At 33.6% G+C, this 27,652-nt stretch overlaps 1 protein-coding gene across 3 annotated transcripts in view; it reads left to right on the plus strand.

Annotated features, from left to right (window-relative positions):
• The window catches only part of HGF (hepatocyte growth factor), a 71,040-nt gene that overhangs the window by 14,333 nt on the left and 29,055 nt on the right, over positions 1 to 27,652 (plus strand). For 2 of the 3 annotated variants that reach the window (XM_088797791.1, XM_019746908.3), the window contains 4 exons: positions 2,844 to 2,971; positions 8,830 to 8,950; positions 10,342 to 10,460; positions 24,849 to 25,023. In XM_088797791.1, the coding sequence (XP_088653917.1) occupies positions 2,844 to 2,971; positions 8,830 to 8,950; positions 10,342 to 10,460; positions 24,849 to 25,023 (543 nt within the window). Of the gene's footprint in view, positions 1 to 2,828; positions 2,972 to 8,829; positions 8,951 to 10,341; positions 10,461 to 24,848; positions 25,024 to 27,652 lie in introns of all 3 variants that reach the window. The other variant, XM_019746907.3, reaches the window with a different exon arrangement.

Raw genomic sequence — 27,652 nt, forward strand, 5'->3', positions numbered from 1 at the left:
GTCCTTATATTACAAAAACAAACAATATAATTGATTTTGTCCTCTCACAGGTATTTGCATAGTGTCACTCCTTGCATAGTGAGGAAAACATTTTATTTAAATAGATAGATCTATGTTTTTCATGAACAAAGGAATAGCATTGGAAATCAATCCTACCCTAGTCGAGGAGAGTGCACTGGACTGACCCAGTAGAGGTCTTATTTCAACCCAAATTCTCTATGATTGTGATTTTCTGCTAAGGGAGTGAAAGTGAAATAGATCTCCCTGGGAACAGGCTTCCCAGTCCAATCAGCTCTTTTACCAGCAAACAATTCCTTGTGATATAGAGGTTTAGGGCTGAGAGGATCTTGTGCACTGATAATAAAAAAATAAATAAATAAAAATAATTGAAACGAAGCAACACAATTATAATCAATTAACAGCTTATTGGAATATCCGCATGATAACTTTAACACTTAGCTTTAACACTTTAAGTGTTAACTAAAGATTCACTTTATGGAAAATGGAAAAAGAAATACATATATGTCTCTGTCTAGAGGAGTGATTTATTGTTGACTCCCTAAATTAAAATATTTTACAAGTGGTTTAATAGGAAGATGATGATAGATGATGAAATTAGTATAGAAGCTTAACCGGAAAATCAAGTGACCTGATATCTACATCTCTATCCTTCATTGGCCACCCAGCATTCATTAATGAAGCAGATGATGGACTAGATCAAGTTTCCTATGAACACAGTTTATATTAAAAGAAAAGGAAAGGTGGCTAGCACCCAGAAGATCTAATTTATATTTCAAGGTGCATTTGGATATAACTCAATTTTAAACATTTCTTCACTTATCTGTTAAAGCCTTGCTAACAAGGACAAAGAACCGAAAATTGTATGTGAATAAAAGTTTGTTACAGAGCCTACTGACTGGTACATGACTTGGGTGTAACAGGTTGTCATAAACATCTGTTGAATGAAAACAAATAAGTGAAAAGAGCGGGTGTAGACTGCCTCCCTTGGTCAAGTATGGGATGCTAAGTTCTATCAGAAAAATTCGTACTTCATTTTAAATTTACTATGAAAAATTAGAGAACTGACAAAAATGAAAGAAAATAAATTTCAAGCAATAGAATAAACAAAAGGTGTCCTAAATTACTCTGGAATAGTAGGGCTAAAACTAAGACAAAAGATGACTTTTTATTTTTTTTGAAAATTGTTAGGAACTCTGAAATCATAATGAGCTTTAATTGTAATTATAATTTTTGTCAATCACATGGCCTAATGTCTAATTTTTATTTTCCCATATTTAGAATGCTAGTGAAGTAAGGTTATAAACTTTTTTATCTAAAGATGTTTTGGAGTTTAATAATGTCTATAACACTTAATAGGTACCTTGAAAATGTTTGGTTATTAGTAAGTCTCTTAGAATGTCTCTTGTGACCAATAATTTATAATTTCTAAGGATTTAAGTCTGGTATATTTCATGTCCAAATAAAAGAATATCATTGCAAAATGTTGCTTAGTACTCAATGCATGTCCATATTCATGTTGTTTCACAGCCTAACAAAAACAAACAAACAAAAAAGATGATTTACTAATTAGAAATTTCAATGGGTAGGGGACACATTTGAGTGGTATTTACCAGAAGACTAAAATCCTTGGTTTTTAATTTAAGTACTATTTAGAACTCAGAGATCAGTAAAAGTAGAAATAAGGCATTATAGCAAAAATTGAACTTAATATTGAAAATGTAATTAGATTTTCAATACAGTAATTACTAGCATTACCTATAGATGTATATTCTTTCTTTATGATATTTTTGTATGTCATCTACTAGACAAATGTAGCATCACTGAGGCCAGTGCCACAAGCAGTACAAAAGAATAAAAAAGACTTTGGATTTGTCTGATATTGTGTTGAAATACTTTATGCTGGTAACAAAACTATAACTAGGACATTAAAGATTTTAACTAAAGTGTATTTCAGTCTCTGCATCCAGTGGCCTCGTGAACTAAGTAAACCTGGAAACACCAAGTCCCAGTCACAATGAAAATTACTAAAAGTTGTTAACAGAATAGCAATTCTGTTTTTTACTATGACAGAGTAGACTACTAAGTAGTGTGTGCTTAATAATAGTATTTATTAAGTGTCAATGACTCTGTCATCTGTTAGAACTTCTCAAAACAACCCTATAAGGTGTAAGATGTTATAAGTTATGGTTATACTCAGTATACCGGTGAGCTAACAGGCTAAGAGGCTGAAGTACCTGCTGGGTCTCCAGTTAGTGAGCAAGAGAGCTGAAATTTGAGTCCAGGTTTAATTTGATTCTAGATCCTTTGTTCCTGTTACTTCATCAATCTGTTTCTCAATTGTGCAGAAAATAGGGGGGCTATTCTTCAAAATAAAAGCAATAATCAAACAAGTAATTATGTTGGATAAGCAGTGTAATAGTGAGATTTCAAGGTTGATTGCAGTATTTCTTCTATTCTCTCTTAACTGGCCTCACTCAGTCACTTGCTGTCTTTGCATGGAGCTTTGAAATTGTGGTTCAAAAAATGTCATTTAGGTCCTCGAATGATTGGTTCTTCACAAATCCAGAGATGAGTCACTTTTAACCATGCTGAATATTGGGAATTCAGTTAACTAAACGTTAACAAAATTTAAGTATTTTAAGAATGGATGAAAATAATAGTTCAGGTTAATATATATATGGAGATCTGAGTTAGAATAAAGGATTTCTTTACTTTCAGGGAAAACATACCCACTAATTAGTAAAATTAATAGACCAAAACTAAAGTTGCATGTGCTTATACTGTAATGATTATCATTTTAAAACTAGCTTTTTGCCTTCGAGCTATCGGGGTAAAGACCTACAGGAAAACTACTGTCGAAATCCTCGAGGGGAAGAAGGGGGACCGTGGTGTTTCACAAGCAATCCAGAGGTACGCTACGAAGTCTGTGACATTCCTCAGTGTTCAGAAGGTAAATGAGCCTGAATGCCGTGGGGGGCACTCTGCTCCTCCTTTCTGTAGAACTGCAACTCGCATTAAAGGTTAACAGAAACGAATCAAATCACGATAAATCTGTTGTTCATTCAAATGCAACTATAGTTGATTATTTGAGAATTTGACTCAAAATTTTAAAACCTGATTATCACCAGATTATTGCAAAATAATGGAGCAAGTTATCAGTTTGAGTTTCAACAGAGCCTAAGGCATCCTTCTGGGGAGAATAAAAGTTTGGGCTTCTTCATTTACTGTCTTGAGGTCACATACCTCAAAATCTGTTCCCACACATCACCTGAAAGGAGCCGAATGAAACGTAGCCCTTTCTGAGTAAAGCTAATTCTCTATTCATCCAGCTCCTGCTTCCACAGAAATTTTGTCAAACCTACCCTGAAGTGCTGTGGCAAGTGTTTATAGACCTGGAAGAGAATATGGGAGGAAATCACTGGAATTTGATACACTTGTGTGCCTTTGGGTGAAAATGTGACTAGAACCAAATCTGATACATAGATTAGAACACCACTGAGAATAGTATCTGAAGAGATCAAAGTGGGAGATCCCAAGCTGTCTTGAAGGCAGACACCCTAAATACATTCTATGTTTTACCTCCTCTCACAGCATAAGAGGGCACTGTCCTTACTTTTGCAGTGGAAACTGAATGACTGACAAGAAGAAAGAGTAATCATTTCAGCATTGTATATGGTTTCATTTTTTTTAGTTACCTGGCTACCTAATAGCTGGCTTTTTAGTTCTGTCAGAAACTAAAATTCTAAAAATCCAAATGAAACATGGATTAAATTCTGATAGAAATTTAGTAAGATTTGAAGTACTTGGGGTGGGGGCCTGCTGAAGTGCTGTCCAGTTTTTATAGTAAGATATCTTACCTATTTGTTGTTAACCAGTTTGGGGAGGAAATATTTCTCCCATAAATATCCATTTAATATCAGGTTGATATTTATCACATAAAAAGATGATCATTAGTTAATTGTCACAGAGAAGGTGAATTTATTTTCTGTTGTTAGTTAATTTAAAGTTCTTGACTTCATGTGCTAGATCCAATTCTATCTTTGTTTGTAAATTCTTACTTTCCATTCCATATCATATTCTGTTCACTATAACTTCTTCATTGTTTTCTTTTCTTTTAAAAATAATAAACTGATCTGTGATAACGTTATGAACAAGTCTGTTTTGTATGAATAAGTCTGTCATCAATGTTTGTCTTAAATTTACACATGGAAGAAAATAACCTACTTTTTGGGAACTGTCCATTATCACAGTTTACTGAGGTTGAAAGTCATTGCAACTTCTGTTACTGGTTTTGTTTGACCTGAGAAAGTGTTTTCAAGGGACGGTAACATGTTCAAATTTTAAACAGCTTAGATTTATGTGACCTGCCTAGTCTGTGTGAGAATGTGATTTTTCAACCTCTGGTTTATAAGAACCTTCATCAAAATACACTGGTATAGATCTGGACTGAGAGTCAACATAGAATAAATGTGCTAGAAGTAATTGTAAAAGTCCTATTTCCAGTTTTCAGTGTGTGTGAATTGAGCTGTGTTATTTAAATTCACATTATAATGAACAATGTTTTAGCAGGATTTTAATAAAGAAGATCTAAAATAAGAAGCATTGTCAATACATTAATAAAGAAAAACAGCTATTTATAAAATAAACAATATAAAATATACAAAATACTGTACATATGAAATACATTCCTATTAAAATACAAATCTAAGTGAGAAACCTCAAAATCCAGAATGATTAAATAATATAATGGGTGAGCCACTTTTTTTTAATCTATGGATCTTAATTTGTTAAATGGCAAGTTCAAAGGTTACATCATTATGGATGAGGTAGTAATGAGCAAATCATTTTGTATATTTAAAATTAAGCAAGAAAAATAACGTGAAATTTTGAACTGTTGTTTTGAAAAGGACTTGTAAAACAGTATATATTTTTTGAAATATTTATAGCAATCAAACTCAGCTAAATAATTGTCTGAAATTTCTTTGAAAGTTTGAAGATATATACATATCTGATGTCCAATGAATAATATTATTTTCTTATAATTTAAAACTTTAAAATATATTAAGCATTCGAAAAGAAAATGAGTACTCTTATCTCATTTAAAACCTTATATAATTATATAAAGAGAAGAGGACCATTAATGTTTGATTCAAAGATTATAGAAAACTGAGTTACATAAAATCCAATTTCTTGCTTAAACATTTGCTTAGGATTAAACATAAAGCCATCACGAGTCATTGGAACAGATGTCTTTTTTATTATTTTCAAATATTTAAGCAAATTCTATTAAGCTGTAATCATTATTTTTTAATACCCTACACTTAAAATCCTAGATAATACTGCCAAAATCTTATGTGTGTAATTCCGTATTCTGTGTGGAGAAAGACTTTTAAAAACAAAGATAAATATAACCATTATTTGTAAATGTGGATTTGTGGGACTATCCATATTTTAAACATTCATTTTTACTTAAGTAATCACTAGCATGGATTTTTTCTGAGAGATAATTTCAAAATATCTGTTTTAGTCTGTAAACTCAGATCACTTGTAGTTTTATGATTGAGAAAAATGGAACACCATAGTTTTTGAGGTAGTTGGTTAGTATGATAAGAAAGATGTTAAGTAAATCCTACTTATGTTACAATTTATGTGTAGTTTTGTAGTTTCGTACTACTGTTTAGGTCAGAACTATATTTAGAAAAAATACTGTACTTATGAATAGAAATATTTATTTAGTTTCTGTTTATGTGATCTGGGACAGCATTTTACTTTTTTTATTTATTTGTTTTAAAGGGCAGAACTTGACAGAAGGGTTAAATAATACACTGGCTACAATAAAGAGAGCTCAAAGAAAACAGAGCAGGAGGGGCAATCTTTACCCCTTTTACTGCTGCATAGATCATACTTCAGCTGGTTCCTTGAGTAGGTAGACTTACTTTCCACTTGTACTGCTTAACGTGGAGCTGGGACAACTTAGAAGGTTCTTAGAATTCTGGAAGTTTGAAAAGTGACCATGAGTTGCAAATTTGGCTTTCTGGAGGTAATTTTTATGACAAACCTGGTGGCTTGATGGAATGCTGAAACAACAGCTTTTAAGCCTTGGATAAGAATAGCTAATCTATTTGCTTTCCCATGGCTCCTTTTCCATATCCTTCAACTGGTGGAACACCAATAGGAGGGCAACTTACTGTTGTAAACAAGAAGGCAAAGAGCAGTTGGGACAATGTTGAAAAAGTCAGGGGATTGACTTTCTGAAATTATTGTTATCAGTCTGTATTTAAGTATGACCAGTTAAAATATATAGGCAACATGCTAAAATATGTAGGCCAAAAGGCAATTAGAGAGAATGAAATGGACACTGGGCTGTGGGGTCAGAACACCTGTGTTCCAGACACTGGTTTGACATTCTCTGTTTTAGGTAAGTCCCTTAAAACTTTTGTAAGCCCTTTTTTTCCTAACTGTACCAACCAAATCTCTTTGTAAATGTTAAAATTACTGAATAATAAAAGAATATGTAACTAGAATATATTTAGCATCTCAGTTCTATCACAAAATACATTTAATTCTCACCCCAACAACAACTTTTATTGCCTACCAAAATCAAACATTATTCTTATTAACTTTTATTATTTTTAAAAATCTCGCTAGGTCTACAAACTGTCTCCATATTTATCTCTTCACTTTACTATAAACATAATATAATAATTCATGTTAGTGTACTATTTGGTGTTATTTTGTCCTTTTATAGCTTATCCAAATCTCACCCATCCTTCAAGGACCACATAAAATCCATTCTCTTCTAAAACGCCATTACTTTTAGAATAGAACAAATTATCTACAAACTTGCTACTCAACATGAGATCCAAGGACCAGATGCATCAGTATCCCCTGGGAGCTTGTTATTAATGCCCCAGCCCTGATCTCTGAATCAGAATGTGCCCTTTAACAAGATTTCTTTCTTTCTTTCTTTCTTTCTTTCTTTCTTTCTTTCTTTCTTTCTTTCTTTCTTTCTTTCTTTCTTTCTTTCTTTCTTTCTTTCTTTCTTTCTTTCTTTCTTCCTTAAACAAGATTTCAAAGTGACTTTTTATGCACTTAAAGTTTGGAGAATCGTGGGTCTGCTCCATTCAATTTGGAAAGTGGTCATAAGAAAATTAAAAACCCTGAAGTCCAGGAAAATGTTTTATAATAATCCCCAGAGTACAGCTTCCTAGAAAATAAGTTAATTTACTCCCATTAGAAAGAGATATACTCTTATAAACTGCATTTGAAGAATAGGTATATTCTGATTCCTGAGTACTATACAAGATTCGTAATTGTGTATGTGGATACTTATGTCTTATGTATGACCATAGTATTTTTCCATTCAATACAAAAGAGCATACAACAATGATAAATGTCACATAATTTTCTGTGAAGATATCAAACCTTATGTCCTTTAAGAAAAGGAAACTAAATAATCTGTACCTCATGGAAAGCTGAAATGTGATAATGCATAAACTATACTGAACATTTCCATGTGGAAATGACCTTGGCCAAACAGAGAGCCTTTATCAATATACTCTTGGACCCCTCTCATTTACAGTTCAAGAGCTTACTGACTGTGGTCTGGGGAATCTCAGTATCAAATAAGAGGATCTGAATTGGTCCTTTGTTTTCATTCACAGGTTTCAACCTACATGTACAGAAGTAGATGGATCAAGCTAAATGGTCTCATGTTTTAGAAAGTTAATAGTTAATGTCCTATTAGATTACAAAAGTCAAAGATTCAAAAGTGATTATTCTAATATTGTATCCCAAATTATTACAAATGCTCGTTAGGCTAGATGCCAGTAGATAACACTGAACATTGATATCTTTGCTCCCTTTCAGCTAAAGTTAGATGATCAATAATCACAAGATACAAATGATGTGTTTGGGGAAATTTGCCTGATTCGTAGGAAAACCAAGCAATGATTTATTCCACAGGATGCCTGCTGTGCTACAAATCAACCTGTCCATTTGAGAAGCCTCTTTTCCAGCTAGTTGATATGACTCAGAGTTTTCAGTGTGATATAAGAGGCCAGCCAGAAGAGAACTATTAACCACACAAAATCATCAGTAAGGTCCTGCATAATTAGACCAGCTTATACATTTTAAAAGGAGTGAATACAAGAAGTTCAGTAGCAGGTCAGTTTCTATCCCAAGCTAGATAAGAATGTAAGCCTGCCTAGTTATTCAACATGGACGTTCACTAACAGAAAGCAGTTGTGGTGTCCTCTTTTAAAATATCCATGTTCTTTGAATAGTACCAGATTTCTGTCCAAAATTGGTCTCTCCACTCTATCTGGTCCTGATGTTGGCATTAGCTGTGGGAGTACACTGTGTACTCATTTTAAAAGTTGTGTATTTTCTACGTATGTGACTGGAGGTTAAATTGAGAGAGGAGCGTATTGTACTGACAATATAGATACTGATATCCTGGCATTTTAGACCAACAGGGAAAATCCTCAAGGTTCTGCCTTATATTTCCAGTTTCTGGATACCTTTCAGACAGTTATTGGAACATTAGAAAGGTAGCATGCTGGCCCTGTGGTAAATCTGTCGGACAATGAGTACAAAAACCCACTTAAACTATATGAGCAGTTCTGTAAGGAGTATTTCATGTCACTCTTTATGGACATTAGGCTCTAATTTAAAGTTAAAATGAGACGTAAGGTTTTCTAAAAATCTCTTTGCTAAACAGGTGATTTACTGTTCTTTAAATGGAACAGTGATGTGCTTGATTTTTCTGTCAGAAGCAATTAACATGCCGTACTTTAATTTTATTAGTTGAATGCATGACCTGCAATGGGGAAAGTTACCGAGGTCCCATGGATCATACAGAATCAGGCAAGATTTGTCAGCGCTGGGATCATCAGACGCCACATCGGCACAAATTCTTGCCAGAAAGGTAAAAGACCACCAAATCATGCTTCTGATGACTCTTTTTACAAACTGTTATTTGCTCCATGAAAAACTGCCATATAAATCTTTATATGATGTTATCTGGAAAGTCTTGGGCAAAAGGATTTATGATGAGTTATATGAGAATGATGGCTACACTTTCAACTGGGCTTGGCTGACTAGATAAGATTCTAGAAATCAGGATGGTCTGGGACACAGGAGCAACAGTGGGATGTGGAAAGGAAGCACAAACAGGAAAAAGACAGAGGCCCATTCGATAATGACCACTTTGACAAGTTTGAGTTGTAGCAGGAGGCGTTATTGCCAAATATAAGCCCATCTCTTAGAACCACATCTTCAGTGACAAATGGGCTCATATGTGTGACAATATGACAGAGGTCATTCCCATAGAAAGGGAATGAGATGGTAGAGCAAATAGTTCTTTAGCTGCTTTATTCTGGTGTATTTTGAGATTGCCAGTCTGGAGAAGTCAGAAGTAGATATTGAGCTTAAATGGTTAAAAAACAAAAAGTCCACCTTTTCCTCAGAAGTAGGTGTTGAGCTTAAATGGTTAAAAAACAAAAAGTCCACCTTTTCCTCAGAAGTAGGTGTTGAGCTTAAATGGTTAAAAAACAAAAAGTCTACTTTTGCCCATTCATTTCACATGAAACATTTTAGTTGAAAAACAAATTCTCTTATTTGTATTATAAAAATAAAAATACAAATAATTGCAGAGGAAACTCTATCCCTGCCTTTGTCTGGAAATTGCTGAAAGGTATTTTTATTCTTTCTTCTTCCTCTATCTTTTTGTTTATAGTTCTTCTAAATGAAATTAAAACTCTGCTTTATTTTTAAGTGCATCTCTCGCCTTTCAAGTGAGAGCAGAAGGGACATGGTAGCAATTAAAATCAAGTCACCAATTCGGGCCCCTGTTAATTTAAAGGGAGGAGGGAGTATAGAGAAAGTGGTGTGATGGTTTGTCTCTTGCTCTGGTGGAGGTTAGGGCATGACCTATAAAGGTCTCTAGTTCCAGAATTGAGCTATCATTAGTAACAGAGCTATTGAAACCTATCTTTCAGTTTAAACTTTAAGCCTGCCATCGAAGAGGACCTGTTTTCTTAATGAGCATTTAACATGAGGTCATGTTTATGTAATCTATCCTTAATTGGGCTTTGTGAAAAGGGGATTTGGTTTGGGACCTCGCTATACTTGGTAGAATATAAAAGTTAATAGATTCAATTCTCCATTATTAGCCTTCCTCATCAGGTAAAACACACAGGATCTGTTTTTTCCCCAACTGGTAGTATCCAAGCTACATCAAAAGTTACTTAGTGAGCTGAGGGCTGGGTGGTGTTTCCAGGCAGATTTACATGACACTTTTCTTCGTGTGGTTTGCAGATATCCCGACAAGGGCTTTGATGATAATTATTGCCGCAATCCTGACGGCAAGCCGAGGCCATGGTGCTACACTCTTGACCCTGACACCCCTTGGGAGTACTGTGCAATTAAAATGTGCGGTAAGTTAGGATCAAATTTATTGCTTCCTTTTCCTCTCAGACTAGATCTAAGCAGGTGGTTATTAGTGAGACAGGTTAACAACTATTTTGCTTGATGTTTTAATGTGTGTAGGTTTTAATATTTAAAAATGTGTTACATAATCCTACTCAAACTTTTGAATTTCAGAGAGCCATTATTTTGTAAGAGGTAAATATGCAAGTGCACACATATCCACAAAACTTTTATACTTATTGCAAAGACTAAGCATTCTTACATTATCAAGAAAAAGAAAAAGAAAATCCAGAGAATGAGGAAAAGATCAGGGATGATATGCAGTATCATAATGCCATTAGGGCTGGAAACGCTGGGACCTTAGATGCTTACCTTCCAGTCCTGTATCCTTTCCCTACCTGTAGCTGTCCTCCCCAGACATAACGTGAGCCATCAACCGACTGTGAACCTCTTCTTGTGCATGATAGAGGCTGCAATGGAGAAGGAGAAGTCTAGAGGAAGATTCTCACAGACAGCTTTAATCTCTAGCAGCTGATCCCTCCTTCTATGGCTGTCCTTGTACACAGCCTGCATTCTGCTCCAACCTGTCTTTTAACAGTCCTACAGTCCTTTTCTATATACTGTCCTTTATCCCAGCCTCCTGAATTTATGATAAAAAGCTTCTTTTCTCACTTGTTTTGTGGTATCCCTTCAAATCTGTATACTTGGTCTTCTCCTCCATGGTCAACTCACACATTTTTACTCTTCTCTGAAATAATACTATTGGATAATAATTAGATATAGATATGTTTTTATTTCTATGAGTGCAGGTCTTGTTTATTCAACTGAATCTTAAAATGCTTTAAGACCAGTAGAAATGCATAAATTTAGTAATTAAGTAGTAATGTTATAAATTGATTTGATAATATAGTTATATCTTTATATATGTGTATCTATATATTAGATATATATTAGATAGTATCTATGTATTAGATATATCCATATATACACATACATTCATATATATACATATACATATATATATATATATATATATAGAGAGAGAGAGAGAGAGAGAGAGAGAGAAAGAGGGGGGGAGAGGGAGAGAGAGAGAGAGAGAGAGATACATAATATACATATAATCATATACCAGCATCCAGAATGATAACTATACAATTATGAGGATAGGGACATGTATTTGTGTATTTCCCTAGAACAGCAGATGGGGATATTCCTTTGAACAAACCTAGTTTAGTGTTATCCACCATATGATATTGCCAAGGTAAATCTCTCTCCACTTAGACCTGATAATAAAAGGAAGTGTTTTGGGCGACTCAAATAAAGCCCATAGAAAGGGGATGTGTCTGGCATATGTGAAATAACTGCAGAATCTGGAAGGCTTTCAATGTGAACACAGTGTTCCAAAGAAACTGAATCATCTGTTTGATCCTTTAAAATAAAAGACGAGTCCTGTGACAGTGTTTCTCTATATAGGTTGAATTAGATTCACCAGTTGACTTTTTAAATCTTGTTCATCTTTCCATCATTTTAAGCCATTCAGGTACAGTAACCCAACTGTTTTGTGTGTGTTAGGTACTCTTATAATTTGTCTCTGGAATAAGACCAGTATAAATACACACACACACACACTTCTGCACATTCAACTTCCACTGGGCACACACACACCAAAAATATCCAAGTGTTGCCCTCCTCTTCATTTTCCAACCAATCTTGGGTTATTTTTAAAAGACATTGGGAGAAGAAATAAATAGAATATGACACTTCTTAACTATTACATAGATTTTTTTTCCCCTTTCTGTCCAAGGAAGAGTTGGCTAATTATGCAAGTGACTTACAATAATTCTGATGGCTTTGTTAAACAGAGGGTGGTATTTATAGGATTTTAATTCTACGAAAATGGTGATAGAAGCCAAACCTAAATAGTCAAGAATAAAATAATCATTTGAGCTTTGGGAATATTTTAGAAGTAATTTATTATAGGGAAATTTTAGTTTGTGAAATTATAGAGAGACTATACTTTTATTCAAATAAATAAAAGTTGACATTTTGGAATTCTGGAAAGTATGAGATAATGTTTTATGAATATTCTTCCAAATATTTTAGATTTCATATACAGTAAAACCTATAATAAAGTCCTCAGGTCCTTTGAAATCCCAGTGTTTTCTACCACATGACCCTCTCCACAATATGTCAGTTTACTTCTTCAAGCCTAGCAGGATAGCTTTCTGTTACTTTGAGCCTGTGACCTCTACACCCTCTTGTAAATAGCTTGCTTGATTAGGTCTGCTCTGCCTAGGGTAATTTTCCTTTAATTAATTCAAAGTCAATTGATTAGGGACTTTAATTACATTGGCAAAATCTCATTTTTGTGAAGCTAATATAAGCTAATAAGCTAATAATCAGGGTGACTCTCCCATGATATTCACAAGTTCCACCCACACTTAAGGGGAGGGAGTTATACAGAGTATACACTGGTGGGTGGCAATCTTGGGTTCCTTTACTGCAGTCTGCATACCACACACATATTTACATGCACTGGTTGTAACAGAATATTATCACTTTTTATTTGTATCATTCAGTTCATGGGCGGGCTTTGTGGTTATTTATGAGTCCTGACTGCTTGAATTCATTCTGAGTTTTCAATGTTTGAAGAAACAAATAAGAGTTGATTAAGTCACTTATCCTCTCTACAGTTAAAGGAGGGTTTTTAAACTCTTGTTTCATTATATGATATCTGTATTAAAAAATGATAACTGCCACTATTTATTTAACACCTACTGAGAGGTGCTTTCCACCTATTATCAATAATCCTGATTTCAGTTTTACAAAACGGCTGTGATTATGCCAGTGAGGGAAGATGGGTGGAGCATCACTGCAATATTCAAGATGTGGTAATTAGGTTGATATGGGTAGGGATGAGCTGAAAACAGAGAAATGGAAGAAAATAAAAAAAAGATAAGATTGATGTGAGGCAGATCAAGTAGGAGCCAAAAGTGGCTCATCCAGTTCCCATGAGAAACCCTGAAATATTAAGCAGAGAATGGTCTTATCTGATGCTTTGTGATCTAGAATAGTAGTCTCCAAATTGGTGTCAATGACCCCCCAGGGAGCATAATGACTCTCCTAAAGGTCTGGGGGCATGGATAGCTCAAAGGGCTTAAATTCTGCCTCCTCTACTTCAGTATAAATTCTTTCCTAAAGTCTTCTGTTTAAGATGCATATTTTCCTAAGGAGTCAGTCAAGGTCAACATCCTACCTTCCCATTCACAACCACTCTTTCCTACTTTATTGAGCAAAGGCAGACTGCATTCCCTCCTGAATTTTAATGTGGTGCATTGTCCTGGGGTGTAGAAAACTTGGGGGCACTAAACAAAGAGATCTTTGAAAATACTGAATAAGTTGTTTATCATTTATATACTGGTTCCAACAAATATATAATTTGAATATATGCATATATGTGTATACATATACATATATACACACATATATGAGTATATATATATATACATACATACATATATACATGTCTGTGTTTATGTGTATGTGCATGTTTAGTGAATATGTATATTTATCTTAGTATTTTGTAATTCAAGGAATTTTTAAAAATTAATTTCAATATACAAAAATCTTTCAGAAAAGTATGATGGGGCAAAGAATAAAAGACTATCCAACAAAATAAAATACATTAGAATAACATTCTTTTAGTGACAGGAGTAAAAAACAAAAAAACAAAAAGCCAACAACATTTGAAGGCCACTGATCTAGAAGAATTATTATACACGCTGAGTAATTGGCATGGGGAGAGCTGAGGAAAGAGGCAGGTGGGTCTGATAAGATCTGATTTCAATAGGCCAGTAAGAAATAAAGAGAATGTGAACAAAAGGAGTAAGCTGTGCGAATAGCAGGGTGAGGAAGGATGTGAACAATATTAAAGAGGTAGAATGTCTAGGATATAATGACAACTTGGATGTAGTGGGAGATGAGATAGAGAAAGAGAAAGAGAAAAGTCTAAAATATTTTCTACATTATTGGGTAGATGATGCAAATTTGAGAGAATTGTAAATTTGAGGAGAGAGATAATAAGTTTAGGTCTGCTTGTATTGACGTGTGTGCTCATTGCACAGCTAAGTTCAGTCTTCTCTGAAGGTCATGCAAAGTCATAAGTAAATACTAGTGATAGTGAAAGCTTTGGGCATAGCAGCAATCCCAGGGAGTACAAGAGAACACAAAGAAGGTTGTTTGTCCCTTTTCTATAGGATTCATTCAATAAATATGTTTTGAGTAGCTCTTGTAAGTCAAATGCTTTTCTCAATGCTAGGGATACAGAAGTGAACAAAACAGACCAAAGCCTCTGTAATACAACTGAAATTTCAGAGTTTCAGCATGATCTAGTCAAGTGAAAGCTGACATTGCCTTGACATAAGGATATTCTGAACCAAGGTTTTGCATACTGCTTTCTGAACCAAGGTTTTGCATACTGCTCTCAGTTGCTTTTATTTGTTAAAAAGCGGAATGAACCACAAATTTGTTCTTGTCAGTTTGCTTCCAACCTTTTAATCTTACTATCTGTGTATCACAGAAAATGAAGGATGAACGTTGCTTATCACCTGACAATTGTGTGCAAGGGTGTTTCAGGACAGGCCTTCTCAGTTTTCTTTGATACCACATTCCTCAGGATGTGTTGCCTACCCACATGAATGCAACACACATATACTCTGGCTATATAACTTTTCACAGGCTTCCAGGTATATGGAATTTTAAGACATTGCAAACACATAACAAGACTGGAGGTCCTGAATAGTGCCTAAATGAAGTACTGACTTTCTTATGGTTTTCCTCTGTAATGACTTCATATTCTGAAAAACAGTTCATTCTATAGATTAGTTCACAGCTTTTCAGGAAGAAATAATATTTGTTGGGACTAATTGTATTTTCCTCAAGTGATCTTTAATAGCTCCCTAGCCATAGAAAAACTATGTTGTGGTTGATGTCCCTTAAGAAATCTCATGGATTATTTAAATTAGTTGTTCACAAACTTCTTGGGCTAAAGATATCTTGACAACTTTAACGTTATTGAGAGCCCCAAATTGCAAGTGTGGGTTATGTGAATCAATATTCATTGTATTGGAAACTAAAACAAAATTTTTAAAAATTCATTAATTCACTAAAAATAAGCTTATTGGATGTTAATATACATAATATTTTAAATGAATTTTTTTTCTGGGTAAACAATGGCATTGTTTTAGATTTTTTGCAAATTTAGATTTTTGCAAATTTCTTTCATACCACCTTAATCAGAAGACGATAACTGAGTATCTCATTTGTTTCTGCAGTCCATCTTTTGGAATATCATACATCAAGTGCATCTGGAAGTTCCACTATATAGAGAATAGTTTTCATCTCCTAGATCCCTGAAAGGATCTCCAGAACCCCAGGTGTTCCTCTGACAACTTATTTGTTCCATGTCAGATGTGTAAGGCTGATGTAGTCCTGTTAGAATACACTAACCTGGATATACCTGTTAGCTGCCCCCGTTGTTTCCCACCTCTCATCACCAGCAATTCACCTGCTTGGAGATTTTTTCTATCGTTTATTATCTTTATCTCTGATTTTCTTCATTTATGGTGTAGGATGGTCCAATCTGCTTTTGAAGCTCTCTTTTGCATGATTGTTGCCACCATTTCCACAGTTTAAACTCCAAAAGCCTAGAATCACCTCAGACATGCCCTTTCCTTCATTCTTCATATTTGATCCCTCAAGATCTGTCAATTTTATCTTCTGCGTACCTCTTAAATTTGGCCATTACACTCCATAAGTGTCTTCTTTTTCCAAGAGAGTATTGTTTTTCATCTTGAATAAACTTCTGAGTGGAGTTATATCCATATTCACTATTTTTCCTCTCCAATCCCTTCTCAATGCTGCAAAAATAATATTTTAAAACTCTAAGTATAGCATTCCCCATCCCTAGCATACACCACACACAAACAACACACACACACACACACACACACTAGTTAAAAACTCTTCAATAATTTCCTTTGATCTTAGGACAAGGAGGAGACAAAACTGTCTTTTACTCCCACACCTGTATCTCTAACCTCATATACTACCACATTTCTCTCCATGCTCTCCGTTCCATCCAGAATAGTTTCCTTCTTATACCTCGTAATTTTCCATTCTCATTATAGTTCCTTCAGACCTGCCATCTCCTCTGCCTTGAAATATTTTCTCTTCTTTTCTCATCTAGTTGACAGTTATTCATCATTCAAATTTCAACTCAGTTATTATTTCTTCAGTTATCATCTCTTCATTCAACTTCCCTGACTTGGTCAAATTCCTTATTATATATTTATAGCACCATAAGCCTCTCCTTCCATGTGCTTCTTAGAGTTCAGTTTTTACATTGAATTTTGAAATTATTTGGTTAATAGCTGTATTGAAATTTGTAAGCTCCAATAGATCAAGAACCATGTCTCTTGTATCCCATATTGCTTAGCACATAGTTTTGCTCATGACAGAAGGTCCACAAATATTGCTGAATGAATGAATGTTACCTTCCTACACAATGATAGTTTTCATTTTCTTTTTGTGTCTCCTGGAATTTCTTCTATGCTTTTTGGTTTTCATATGAAAACTTGACTTTTGTCAAGACATTGTCTACCCGGAAGATTTACTTCATACCTTCTTCCCATCACCTCAACTCATCCTCAGGTTTCATGCTTCCCTGAACTAATTTTTGTTCCTTTGTTTCTCGTTGTCTTGATGGCTTTTCCTTTACAAACAAAATAGATGAGACTTTTAATATTTTACTTTATTTTTCTCCTCCTAGTTATTTTCCTTATTATTTCTTACTCTTCTAGATATGTAGGTATCCAGATACATTTCAGTTTTTAACAACCTTATTGCAGTATAAATGATATTAAAGTGTTTACATGTTTAATGTATACAATTTGATGGATTTGAACATATCCATACACCCATGAAACCATCTCCACAATCAACGTAATAACCCTACCCATCAAAGTTTCCTTGCCCCCGCCTTTTTGTGTGTGTAGGTAAGAACACTTAACTTGAGATCTACTCTCGTAACAAGTTTTAGTACCCAATATAGTATCGTTAACTATAGTTACCATGTGGTACAGTAGATCTCTAGAATTTACTCATCTTGCATAACTGCAACTTTATACCTGTTGAACAACTCCCCATTTCTGAATTCTGACCTATGCAGATCTTTGATAGCTAAGATTTCTATTAAAAGTATTGTTATGAACTAAACTGTGTCCCTCCCCCTACATTCATACATTAAAGTCTTAACCCCTATTGCGTCTATATTTTGAGATAGAGCTTTTAGGAGGTAATTAAGGTTAAATAAGGTCATAAGGGTGGGACCATAATCTGATAGGATTCAGTGCCTTATAAGTAGAGGAAGAGAGAGAGATCTCTCTTTCTCTACAATATAAGGACACAGCAAGAAGGTGGCCATCTGCAAACCAGGAACCAGGTTGGCAGGCGCCTTGATCTTAGACTTCCCAGCTTCCAGAATTTTGAGAAAATGCACATCTGTTGTTTAAGCCACCCAGTCTGTGGTATTTTTTTATGGCAGCCTGAGCAGACTAATACACGTATGTTGTCACTGGTAATAAATAAAAGAATCCTTCCTTCTAGTAACCAATGTACACTGGGGTCATGTTAAGAGAATATCTAACCTTTTCAAATTCAATGTGTTTGGATGTTGGGAAAATAATTTTAGGAAATTATTTTCTTTCTTAAAGAAAGCTGATTATTTTTGTGAATCGTATTAATTCATCCATGCCAGAACAGAGATTTGTAGAAATTAAATATTCTTATTGTAGTCTAAGTCAGGAAAAAAACAAACAATGGTATCAATACCCTTCCCTTCCTCAAGGGAATGATCTTGTACTTGGAGGTCTTTTCCAAGTCATCCACTAAGGAATAAGAGTACAGAATTGAAGACCTTTCATGAAAGTCTTTTCTCTCGAGCATTTTATACCAGAAAAGGCTTGGATAAAGCCCAGGGAAGTTTCAGATAGGAATGGTATATTCACATGGAAAGCAAACATGCAAGCAATTTGAGGTTAGCACTTTAGAGGCCTTTATACTACTTTCCCATGTCAATTTTAAAACAAGAAGCTCTTTAAATTTACATTGAGCCTGATGCTGTCCTTTGTGGTCCCAAAAAATACAAGTCTGTTGACAGGAGAGTAGCTTTACATACTGCTCCCAATCTCCAGGGACCATCATAAAGTAAACCCTACATTTCAGTTGCTCTTCAATAGCTGGGAATAAGAAGTGGGTTGGGTTGAACTATTCCAGGAATAAGCAAGTATTTGTCTAACAGCCTATGAAACAACTTGTTCTTATCGATAGGCAAAAGAACAGCAATAGCTTTATCACCCCTGAGAAATCTAGATGTTTTTGTGGGGTAGGCCAAATGTCGATGTAAGGATGTACTTATCCTCCATGTAAAGCTTACAGAGCCCTGGGTGTGACTCTCTGTAATATGCATGTGCATTTGCATTCTCTAGTTGCCTTGTGTGGACCTCCATCAGGGCTGTGTGGTCTCTATAGGGATTTAGCTAGCTTTTCACAGAAAAAATGGATCAGATTTCTTAGTAGTCATATTGTTCTATTGTTGTCTTTTTTGAGGGGCCAGATGCTTGTCTCAAGAATTGCATCACAGTTAATGTTCATTCTCTCAAAAAATCTACTCAAACCTTAAACTTCCCTATTAGCAATCAGATCATAGCACATCCACACCAGAAAAGCGAAATTAATGTTCCAAGAGACACCCATTGTATTTGATTGTGTTCTAACAGGAAAGTAAAAAATTTCAAGAGCAAATGTTGTTTTCCTTAAAACATTTCCAAACAGAAAACTTTGTGTCAATCAACAAAGAAACACATTCCTCCACTCACAGGCCACTGAGGATCATAGAAATATCTTCACATGTGCTCCGAACGGTGTCACTACTGACACCTCTGGCAAATGTTTTATATGGGAGGAACTCTCAAAAGCTTTTCTGGTATTTCAGTGTAAACTTGGTGGACATAACTTGCAAAATTATTTGTGTATGGGGGGATGCAGTATTTCAAAAACCTATTGCTTTGGCTAGATTTGATGAGCTTTAGCTGATATTTGGGCATGTTTCTGTGCTTATTTAACCCTTCACTTGGCCACCAGAGACTTCAAATCCTTTCCTCGATTCAGGTGCCATGTTGAAGTATTAAATCCAAAGGAATAGCTTTCTCAACATTTAATAGCCCTTTCCAAATTAATTGGTATAAAACATTTGTTTTGTTTTTTTGCCAAGGTTTGACATTTATATGGTAGGACTGCTGAAGAAGTCTATTTTATTGCTGTTCAGGAATAATTCATTTTGTTTGAAGAGTAAGTATGTACATGGGCAGCAAAGATCAAACATTTATATTACAATCAAATGGTCTATGGACAAATAATTCATCATGGTCTTCATCATATAATATTTATTAAGCAGCTGCATGAGCCTCATAATAACTTACTTATTGATGAACTATTTGGTACCTTGTACAAATATATCCTTTTTGCTTATATTATTTATTTTTATACATTGTCACTAGAATTATGTAGTTTTGTTTATGGGTTTCCTTGTAGCAGTTGAATGTCAAATGGTATAAATATAGATGCACTAACTTCAGAGGGTACTTTATAGTTAAAGAAAAATATTAGTTAAAATATGTAGTTAAAAAATATGATAAATATAAATAAAAAAATAAATATAAATAAATATAATAAATATATAGTTAAAAAATACTGAATACTGCTAGTTTGTAGTTAAAAACATAAGTACTATTTCCACAGAATTAAAACACAAAAATAAGTGAATCCATTAAGTTGTTTGAAGTTATTATATATAAATTTACAGATACTTATAAAAGACAAAAAATAATATTATTATTAAGATCCTTTATGTCTTGTTGAGGCCGTCATAGTTCAGACTGCTATAACTGAATACCACAGACTGTGGGGCTTATAAACAAGCCATTTATTTCTCACAGTTTGGAGTCTGGGAAGTCCAAGATCAAGGTGCCGGCAGATTTGTAACTGGTGAGGGCCTGATTCCTGGTTCACAGATGATTGTCTATTTGCTGTGTCCTCATATGGTGGAAGGGGCTGGGGAACTCTAGTACTAAGCCCATTCACAAGGGTTCTGCCCTTATAACCTAATCACCTATCAAAGGCCCCACCTCCTAATTCAATCACATTAGGAATTAGGATTTCAACATATAAATTTGGAGGAGACACAAATAGTCAATCTATAGCAAGTCCTAGTGAAAAGTCTTATTTATTCTGTACCATGTTGTATTTTCATTAATGTGCAGTAATTCTTTATATTCTGTAATTTTTGTAATTTTAAAAGGTTTTAGTTTCTACCTCCAAATCAGAATCTGTTAAATGATCCAAGTTATTTAATCCAAATCCAAAATTTTGATTTTTATTTAAGCATTTTAACTTGCATTTGTCTTTTTGTGAATATTCAGTGACTTCTTAAGATAAGATTTTATCAAAGGTTTTAAAATATACCAATGAAAGTTTAGAAAAAACTGTTCAATATAATTGTTCAGATGATGATTCTATGATTCCTACTTTTAAAAGTAAAAGATCCTTTAAGTAAATCTTGTTGGGGACCTCTGTAGTCAAGGTGAAAAGTTAGAGCCAACAATACAGGTCTCTGAACTTGACAATCAAATATTAGTGGATCAATCAGCAATGAAATGTTTTCCTCAATATTCTTATATAAGTGGCCTTTTCTTAGACCTAGGGTTTTGAAATATAGATATTTGTTCTCATAGAGACTCCAAAATTTGAAAACTTTGCCCTCAAATTAGAAAATATTTAGTTTCTACTAGCTTTTATATTTTAGCATTCCTCTTTGTATCGTCTGATGATCATGTGGTTGCTTATTCATTGAATTTTCTCAGTATTGATTTCCTAATGAACCATGATAATATTTGTTTAATTACCTTCCCTTTTATAAATAGCAGTATATTTAAAGTTTTTTTTTTTTTAGTTAAAAGTTCTGTGTATTATTTCATATTTTAACTGTTCTGGGTCATTTCTATAAGAGTGTCACTTTTAAAAAGGTGTTTATGAAAAAAATTACTTTGAAAATGCAATTATTCTTGTCTAATAACACACTCTAGAAATGACATCTGATGTTTAATCTTACGTGGACACTGTAAGTATGTTTTGCTCTCTCACCTCAACATAGCCATGGTTTTACAATGAGAAGTTACATTTTACCCAGTGGAAGAAACAGCCCTCTCAACCTGCTTTCACATTTAGAAAGTCCATCAAATAATAGCCAAATCCCTAATCATCTCTGAATACCATATTCCTTTTTTTCATTTTTTAGGTTAGTATCTGGCAAATCACACTACTGTCCTAGGAGATGGGCCTGTTAATCTCTGAGGGGCTCAGCTTCCAACTAGGTTATTGGGGAAATGTGTTGGGCCCATATTGAGCCAAAAGTGGCCCTCACTGACATCAGGACTCATCAAGACTGGGGTTTTTGGTTACATGTTCACAGTATCAAAGTCATACTTGAGCCTGGGAAATAAGCCCCCCAAACTAGCTTTAAAATTCCGTGCTCTCCAACTTTAAAAACTGCTCTCTAAAGAATTTTTCACTGTATTTCCCTTCTAAATATATGAATCCTTCAACCAGACTGTTAGTGACAGATAGGTTTCCTTTAAGACCAAGATTTTGTATATTATGTTTGCGTGGGTTTTTTTTTCTTTTCCTTCTCCTTCTCCATCTCCATCTCCTTTTCCATCTCCTTCTCCTTCTTTTTTTTTTTTTTTTAACATTAAGCAAAAGCTGCTGATGACTTTCTTTGAACTGTTCATGTGAAACTAATGAGCCATGTGAAAAAAATGAGTCAGTAATAAACAAATAAAACAAAACATACACAAATAAGTAGGAAACTAAAAGAGCAGAAGTATCCAAGAAAGGCAGTGTGGTTGGTGAGAAGATTAATGGACGTGTTTTGCTTTGGTTGCCCTAACTCTGACCTTTCTCCATTGTCAACATTCTGAGTCCTGACCAATGTCACAATTCTTTTTGCCCAGGAACTTGTGCCCAAGAAGTGGGGTAATCAAAACGTTTCTTCTTAAAACGTTAAGCTAATGAATTGACAGATTCCTAGGGACATTTTTTTTGTCTTCTTTCACATTATAGTTTTATAACTAAACATGAAATATGTCTGTACAAGCTTGACCTTTTACATGTTTTAACATTATCACTCTTAAAAGACCTTCTACCCCATAACCTCCTCAAATCATTTAACAGTAAACTCAAATCATCAGAAACATGGTAGCTTAGTGGCATTTGTTTTGATGAAATAGAGTTCCTCAGGACCTATGAAATCCATCTTATTTTCTATTTCATCAATGACCTTTAGGTGTGGAATTGCTGTACCCGCCCACCCCCCAAAAAAACACAAAGAGCTTTAGATAAGATTAAAATCATAAAGGATTTTGTTAACCAGCACCAACTTTTTCTTTTTTCTTTAAACTTTTTCTATACAAGTAATTTCTCCCAGTCCAATAATTTTTGTTCTGAACAAAAATTTTTGTTCTTACACACACACACACATATATATATATATATATATATATATATATATATATATATATATATATATATGTAAATTCTCTAGGCTATCTACTCTCAATGACCACTTTATGGGTCAATCTTTGGACACTTTCTTATCTCTATTTGAATTTCCTTTTAATTTAGGATAATTCTGAGCCACATTTTTTTTTTCCTTAAAGTAGATAAATAAGAAAAAGCACATTGTAAAATGAGCTGAAGAAAAGTTATTATAAGGGCAATTTGTGGAAATCTGCATATACAACATATTCCAGTGGTTGAGATGGTCATTAATTAATACTCTTCCTTTTTTCACAAAGTTTCATAGTATAATTCCAAACTTAGGCTCTACATAGTTTGCATGGAATTTAATGAAATAAAGTGTTCGGTTGCATAAAGTAGTAATTATTTGTAAGAAAGATATAAATTAAATAAAATTGAAGAGCCATTTAAAAAGAATTTACACTATTAAATATAGAACACTTTATATACATCCTAGACTCTGAAGTCATGTCTAATTTTGACCTCTTTTGGAAAAATGATATGTCTAATTCCAGAATGGATGAATCATAGACATTTATTCAATTCTTAAACTGTCCTAGAGTAGTCACTTTGAATTTTACCCAAAGGCATCTTTAATGACCATATAGATTGTAAAGGTAGCTGGGGAGTTTACACTGACTCTACACTATTGACCCATGAACATTTTCACGTCTGCTTTGAGAACGTATATGAATTTCAGTTGGTCCAGAATGTTTTGAATTATATTTTGCTTAAGTGATTAAACATTATAGACAAAAAGAAAGAGTCCAAGTTGTGGTAAAAATTTAATTTGGTACTTTTTTTCACTTTGTTACTGAGATTTTCATGACCCTCATAAAGTGTGGCAAGCATTGCAGTTGGACTAAGAAAAAAGCAAGAAATAAATCTGCTTAAGAGCACCTGATTTTTGTGTGTGTTTTTTTAATGGCAACAAGTTGATTAAAAAGAAAATTTTAACATACCAACTCAGAATATGTTTATTATATTGAAAGAAAACCATGGTTCATACCATTAGCAACTTTATATGTATTTAAGCAAACTAAATTTAGGAATAATTGTACAATTATTTTAGAAATACTGCATATGCAGCATAGATAAGTTATAGTGACTTATGGAAGTAAATGCCTTTAATAAATTTTTCAATAACAAATTTGGTGTTTGAAAGGAAAATTGTAATGGAGATAATAATAATGATAAATTGATTTTTTAAATAAATGTGCTCTATAGACTAACATTAATTTTCCTTTTCTTACATGTTTTAGTGACCGAATTTAAAGCAAAGTGCTTTTTAATTTCTCTACTTGGTCACAGTATTGCTCATAGATGTTTTTCCATTTCCATTGTAATAAAAGTGATTTTTTAAAAACATATATAAACATGAATAGAGAGATTTTACATCTAATATTAAGTATTATTAGATGATGCTTTTTCAAATGCTTCTATATAAAGCCAAGCTAAAATATTCTGTCTTATTCTGTCTTACAAGCAGAGGACTTTCACAGTTGAGTCCACCATATCAACTCACTCCTTTAGGTTGAGTGTGATAGTAATAATGACTTTTTAAAATTGAATTTTTTGTTCCACTTAATTATTATAAAAACTTATGTGACAGAAAACCTTGGTAATACCAATGCAAATGAACTCTCAGAAGTAGTTGATAGGTTGAAAGATTTTATTTAGTTTATATTTCTTTTTACCAATAGCTCACAGTACTATGAATGACACGGATGTCCCTTTCGAAACAACTGAATGCATTAAAGCTCAAGGAGAAGGTTACCGGGGCACCATCAATACCATTTGGAATGGAATTCCATGTCAGCGATGGGATTCCCAGTATCCTCACCAGCATGACATAACTCCCGAAAATTTCAAGTGCAAGTGAGTAAACTAGGAAAATATTATAAATTTCAGTATGCCCTGGGGGAAATGAGGCAGGGTAGTTATTTTTTTACTAATTTCTGTGTTATTGATCCTCAAACTTTAGTGTGCCTAGGCAGGTTGATTCACCTAGAGATTTTGATTTGTTAGGTCTGATATTTGGACCTCATATATGCATTTTTAATAAACATTCTAGGTGATTCTGAATCAGATGGTTGATGTACCATGCTTTGGGAAACACATCCCTAGGTTTCAGATCACAACTTTGTTTTTGCAGCTTTATTCTATTTACTAAACAAATAAATGGCAATAATAACCAGGCAAATTTCAAACTAGTTCCTTTTTAAATCTTCGTTTTAACTTTAGGGGATATTACGTATTGTTTTCTCCTACCAGATGAGACATACCTTGATTTCAGTCAACACTGTACACTGAGTTTTCAACCTTAAAACAAAATTATTTTAAAAATTTTAAAGGAAGGTTTTCTGTTGCTTAAGATTTGCTTTAAAAAATGAAGAAGCAAAATAATTGTTTAGATGAATCAAGTCAAAGAAACTGCCCTTTAATATTAATTATATAATTGTATGTGCCTTCTCTGTGGCTGAGGCTTTTCGCCACTTGACTTTTGCTGGACAGACACAGTCACAGTGCCAAATGTTTTTAAATTGTCCACCTTGTAATGGGGAACATAAAATGATTGCTTTTGAGATTTACAACACACGTGTCATTCATAGCGGTTTTGCTGAAATAGCACCTATAAATAACATATATTGGCTTTATATAATTAGCTTTTAATAAGAGAGCTTAACATTTCAAGATGGAGAACTGAGTACTAGTTGGCCCATTCACTGGAGAGAGGAGATATATTATGTTTTTGTTTTTCGGTTTTTGCTTTTTTTTTTAGTTAATTTAATGTACTTACTTAGTAAATATTCATCTGTTATGATTTTTTTATTACTTTATAATAACAAAGTTGCCGTTGTCATTCTGGGTTTATTTCCCACCATTTTCTTCACAAAAAATTCACTCTTTTTTCCTGACCCATGTGTTTTACACATCAGAAACAAACATCAAAGTAGAGAAAGCAGAGAAAATGAGAAAATATTAATTAAGGGAGGCACAGAACACAGCCTCAGTGCCAGTCACACTTTTTCTTAACTTCTAATGACTGGCAATACATAAAAAAATCATGTATGTGCAAATACTCAATGAGCTTAATTTGTAAGAAAAAGTAATTATAGAAACTTAATTCACACATTTCACAGTTAAAAATTATAAAAAAATTAGCTGTGATTTGTTGTCAGAATTTAAGCCATCCTTTGTTAATCTAGTCATTTGGTCAAGATAACCAAATATAAATATCAAAAAGCAAAAAGTGAACTATGTTATAAAACAGATAAAATCTGACTCAACATTTTTCTCAGAATATTGATGCATTTACTATTTGTGGCCTAGCAGAGAATAGTGTGCTGGTCAGGTGTCTCTGGTTGTATTAAACACCACCTCATACTAAAACTCTTTACAAATGACAATATTTAAAACTATAACTCAACTACGCTGCCTGTGATGAATCTACATGAATCATTTAATCATTAATTTGTTTTAGTAATTGTAAACAATTATTTCTTCAAGTGAGAGGAAAGATCTAAGAAAAAATATTTGGGCAGACCTTGACTCTCATTCTTGCTTAATCTAGATTAATGAGGTACTTCTAGATACAGATTTTTAGAGTGGGCCAAAGCTAAGACTTTTGTTAGCCTTAGATTTCTATTTAATTATCTTGCCATAAATGAACAACTTAAAATAATTTAACTAAGCAATTATTCATCTAAAATTGCAAATTTGTATAAACATTATGTATAATTAAGTGCACATGTTTTTGTACTGACATAAACTTTTGAAACATAAATATAAATTGGTTAAAATAAATGAAAGATTTTCTTTATCTTCCCATTTAATAGGTTTATCATTTTATAAGAAGGTTTAAAGACTTGAATGATAACTAGGAAAACTTGCTATACTATGGCCTTACTTATTGGCAATCACTGTTCTGATAACCTTAAATAACGCGGTTTGTGTCAGGACCTATTTTGACTAGATAAACTATTGTTTATTGATTTTATAACCAAACCCAACCTTCTTCTTTAAAAACATCTCAGTTTCTAATTGTCAATTCGGTTGCTTCTATTTGGACCTCAGTCATATAAATAATAGAGTTTCCAGTAGATTAAATATAAATTTTGTTAAGTTATTAGTCATGGATCCTAAGAAAAGAAAGTACATATTTGCTTCAAATTAGAGAACATTCTTCAGGAAAGCAACTCATAAATTCAACATTTCATTTAATGTGAACCTTACAAGGTTCACATTAAAATCCCTTTACATACAGAGAATATTTATATAGATGGTTGTTTCTTATTGAGAACTCTAAATGTTTAATAAATCACTGGTAAAATAAGGGATATACAGTTGACAACTTCTATACCATGTTTCTCTGAAAATAAGACCTAGCTGAACTATCAGCTCCAATGCGTCTTTTGGAGCAAAAATTAATATAAGACCCGGTCTTATTTTACTATAAGACCAGGTATAATGTAATGTAATGTAATATAATATAATATAATATAAT

The sequence above is a fragment of the Rhinolophus sinicus genome, chromosome 4 (assembly GCF_057876585.1).
Source record: "Rhinolophus sinicus isolate RSI-liver-muscle chromosome 4, RSI-T2T, whole genome shotgun sequence".
In the NCBI taxonomy this organism is placed as follows: Eukaryota; Metazoa; Chordata; class Mammalia; order Chiroptera; family Rhinolophidae; genus Rhinolophus; species Rhinolophus sinicus.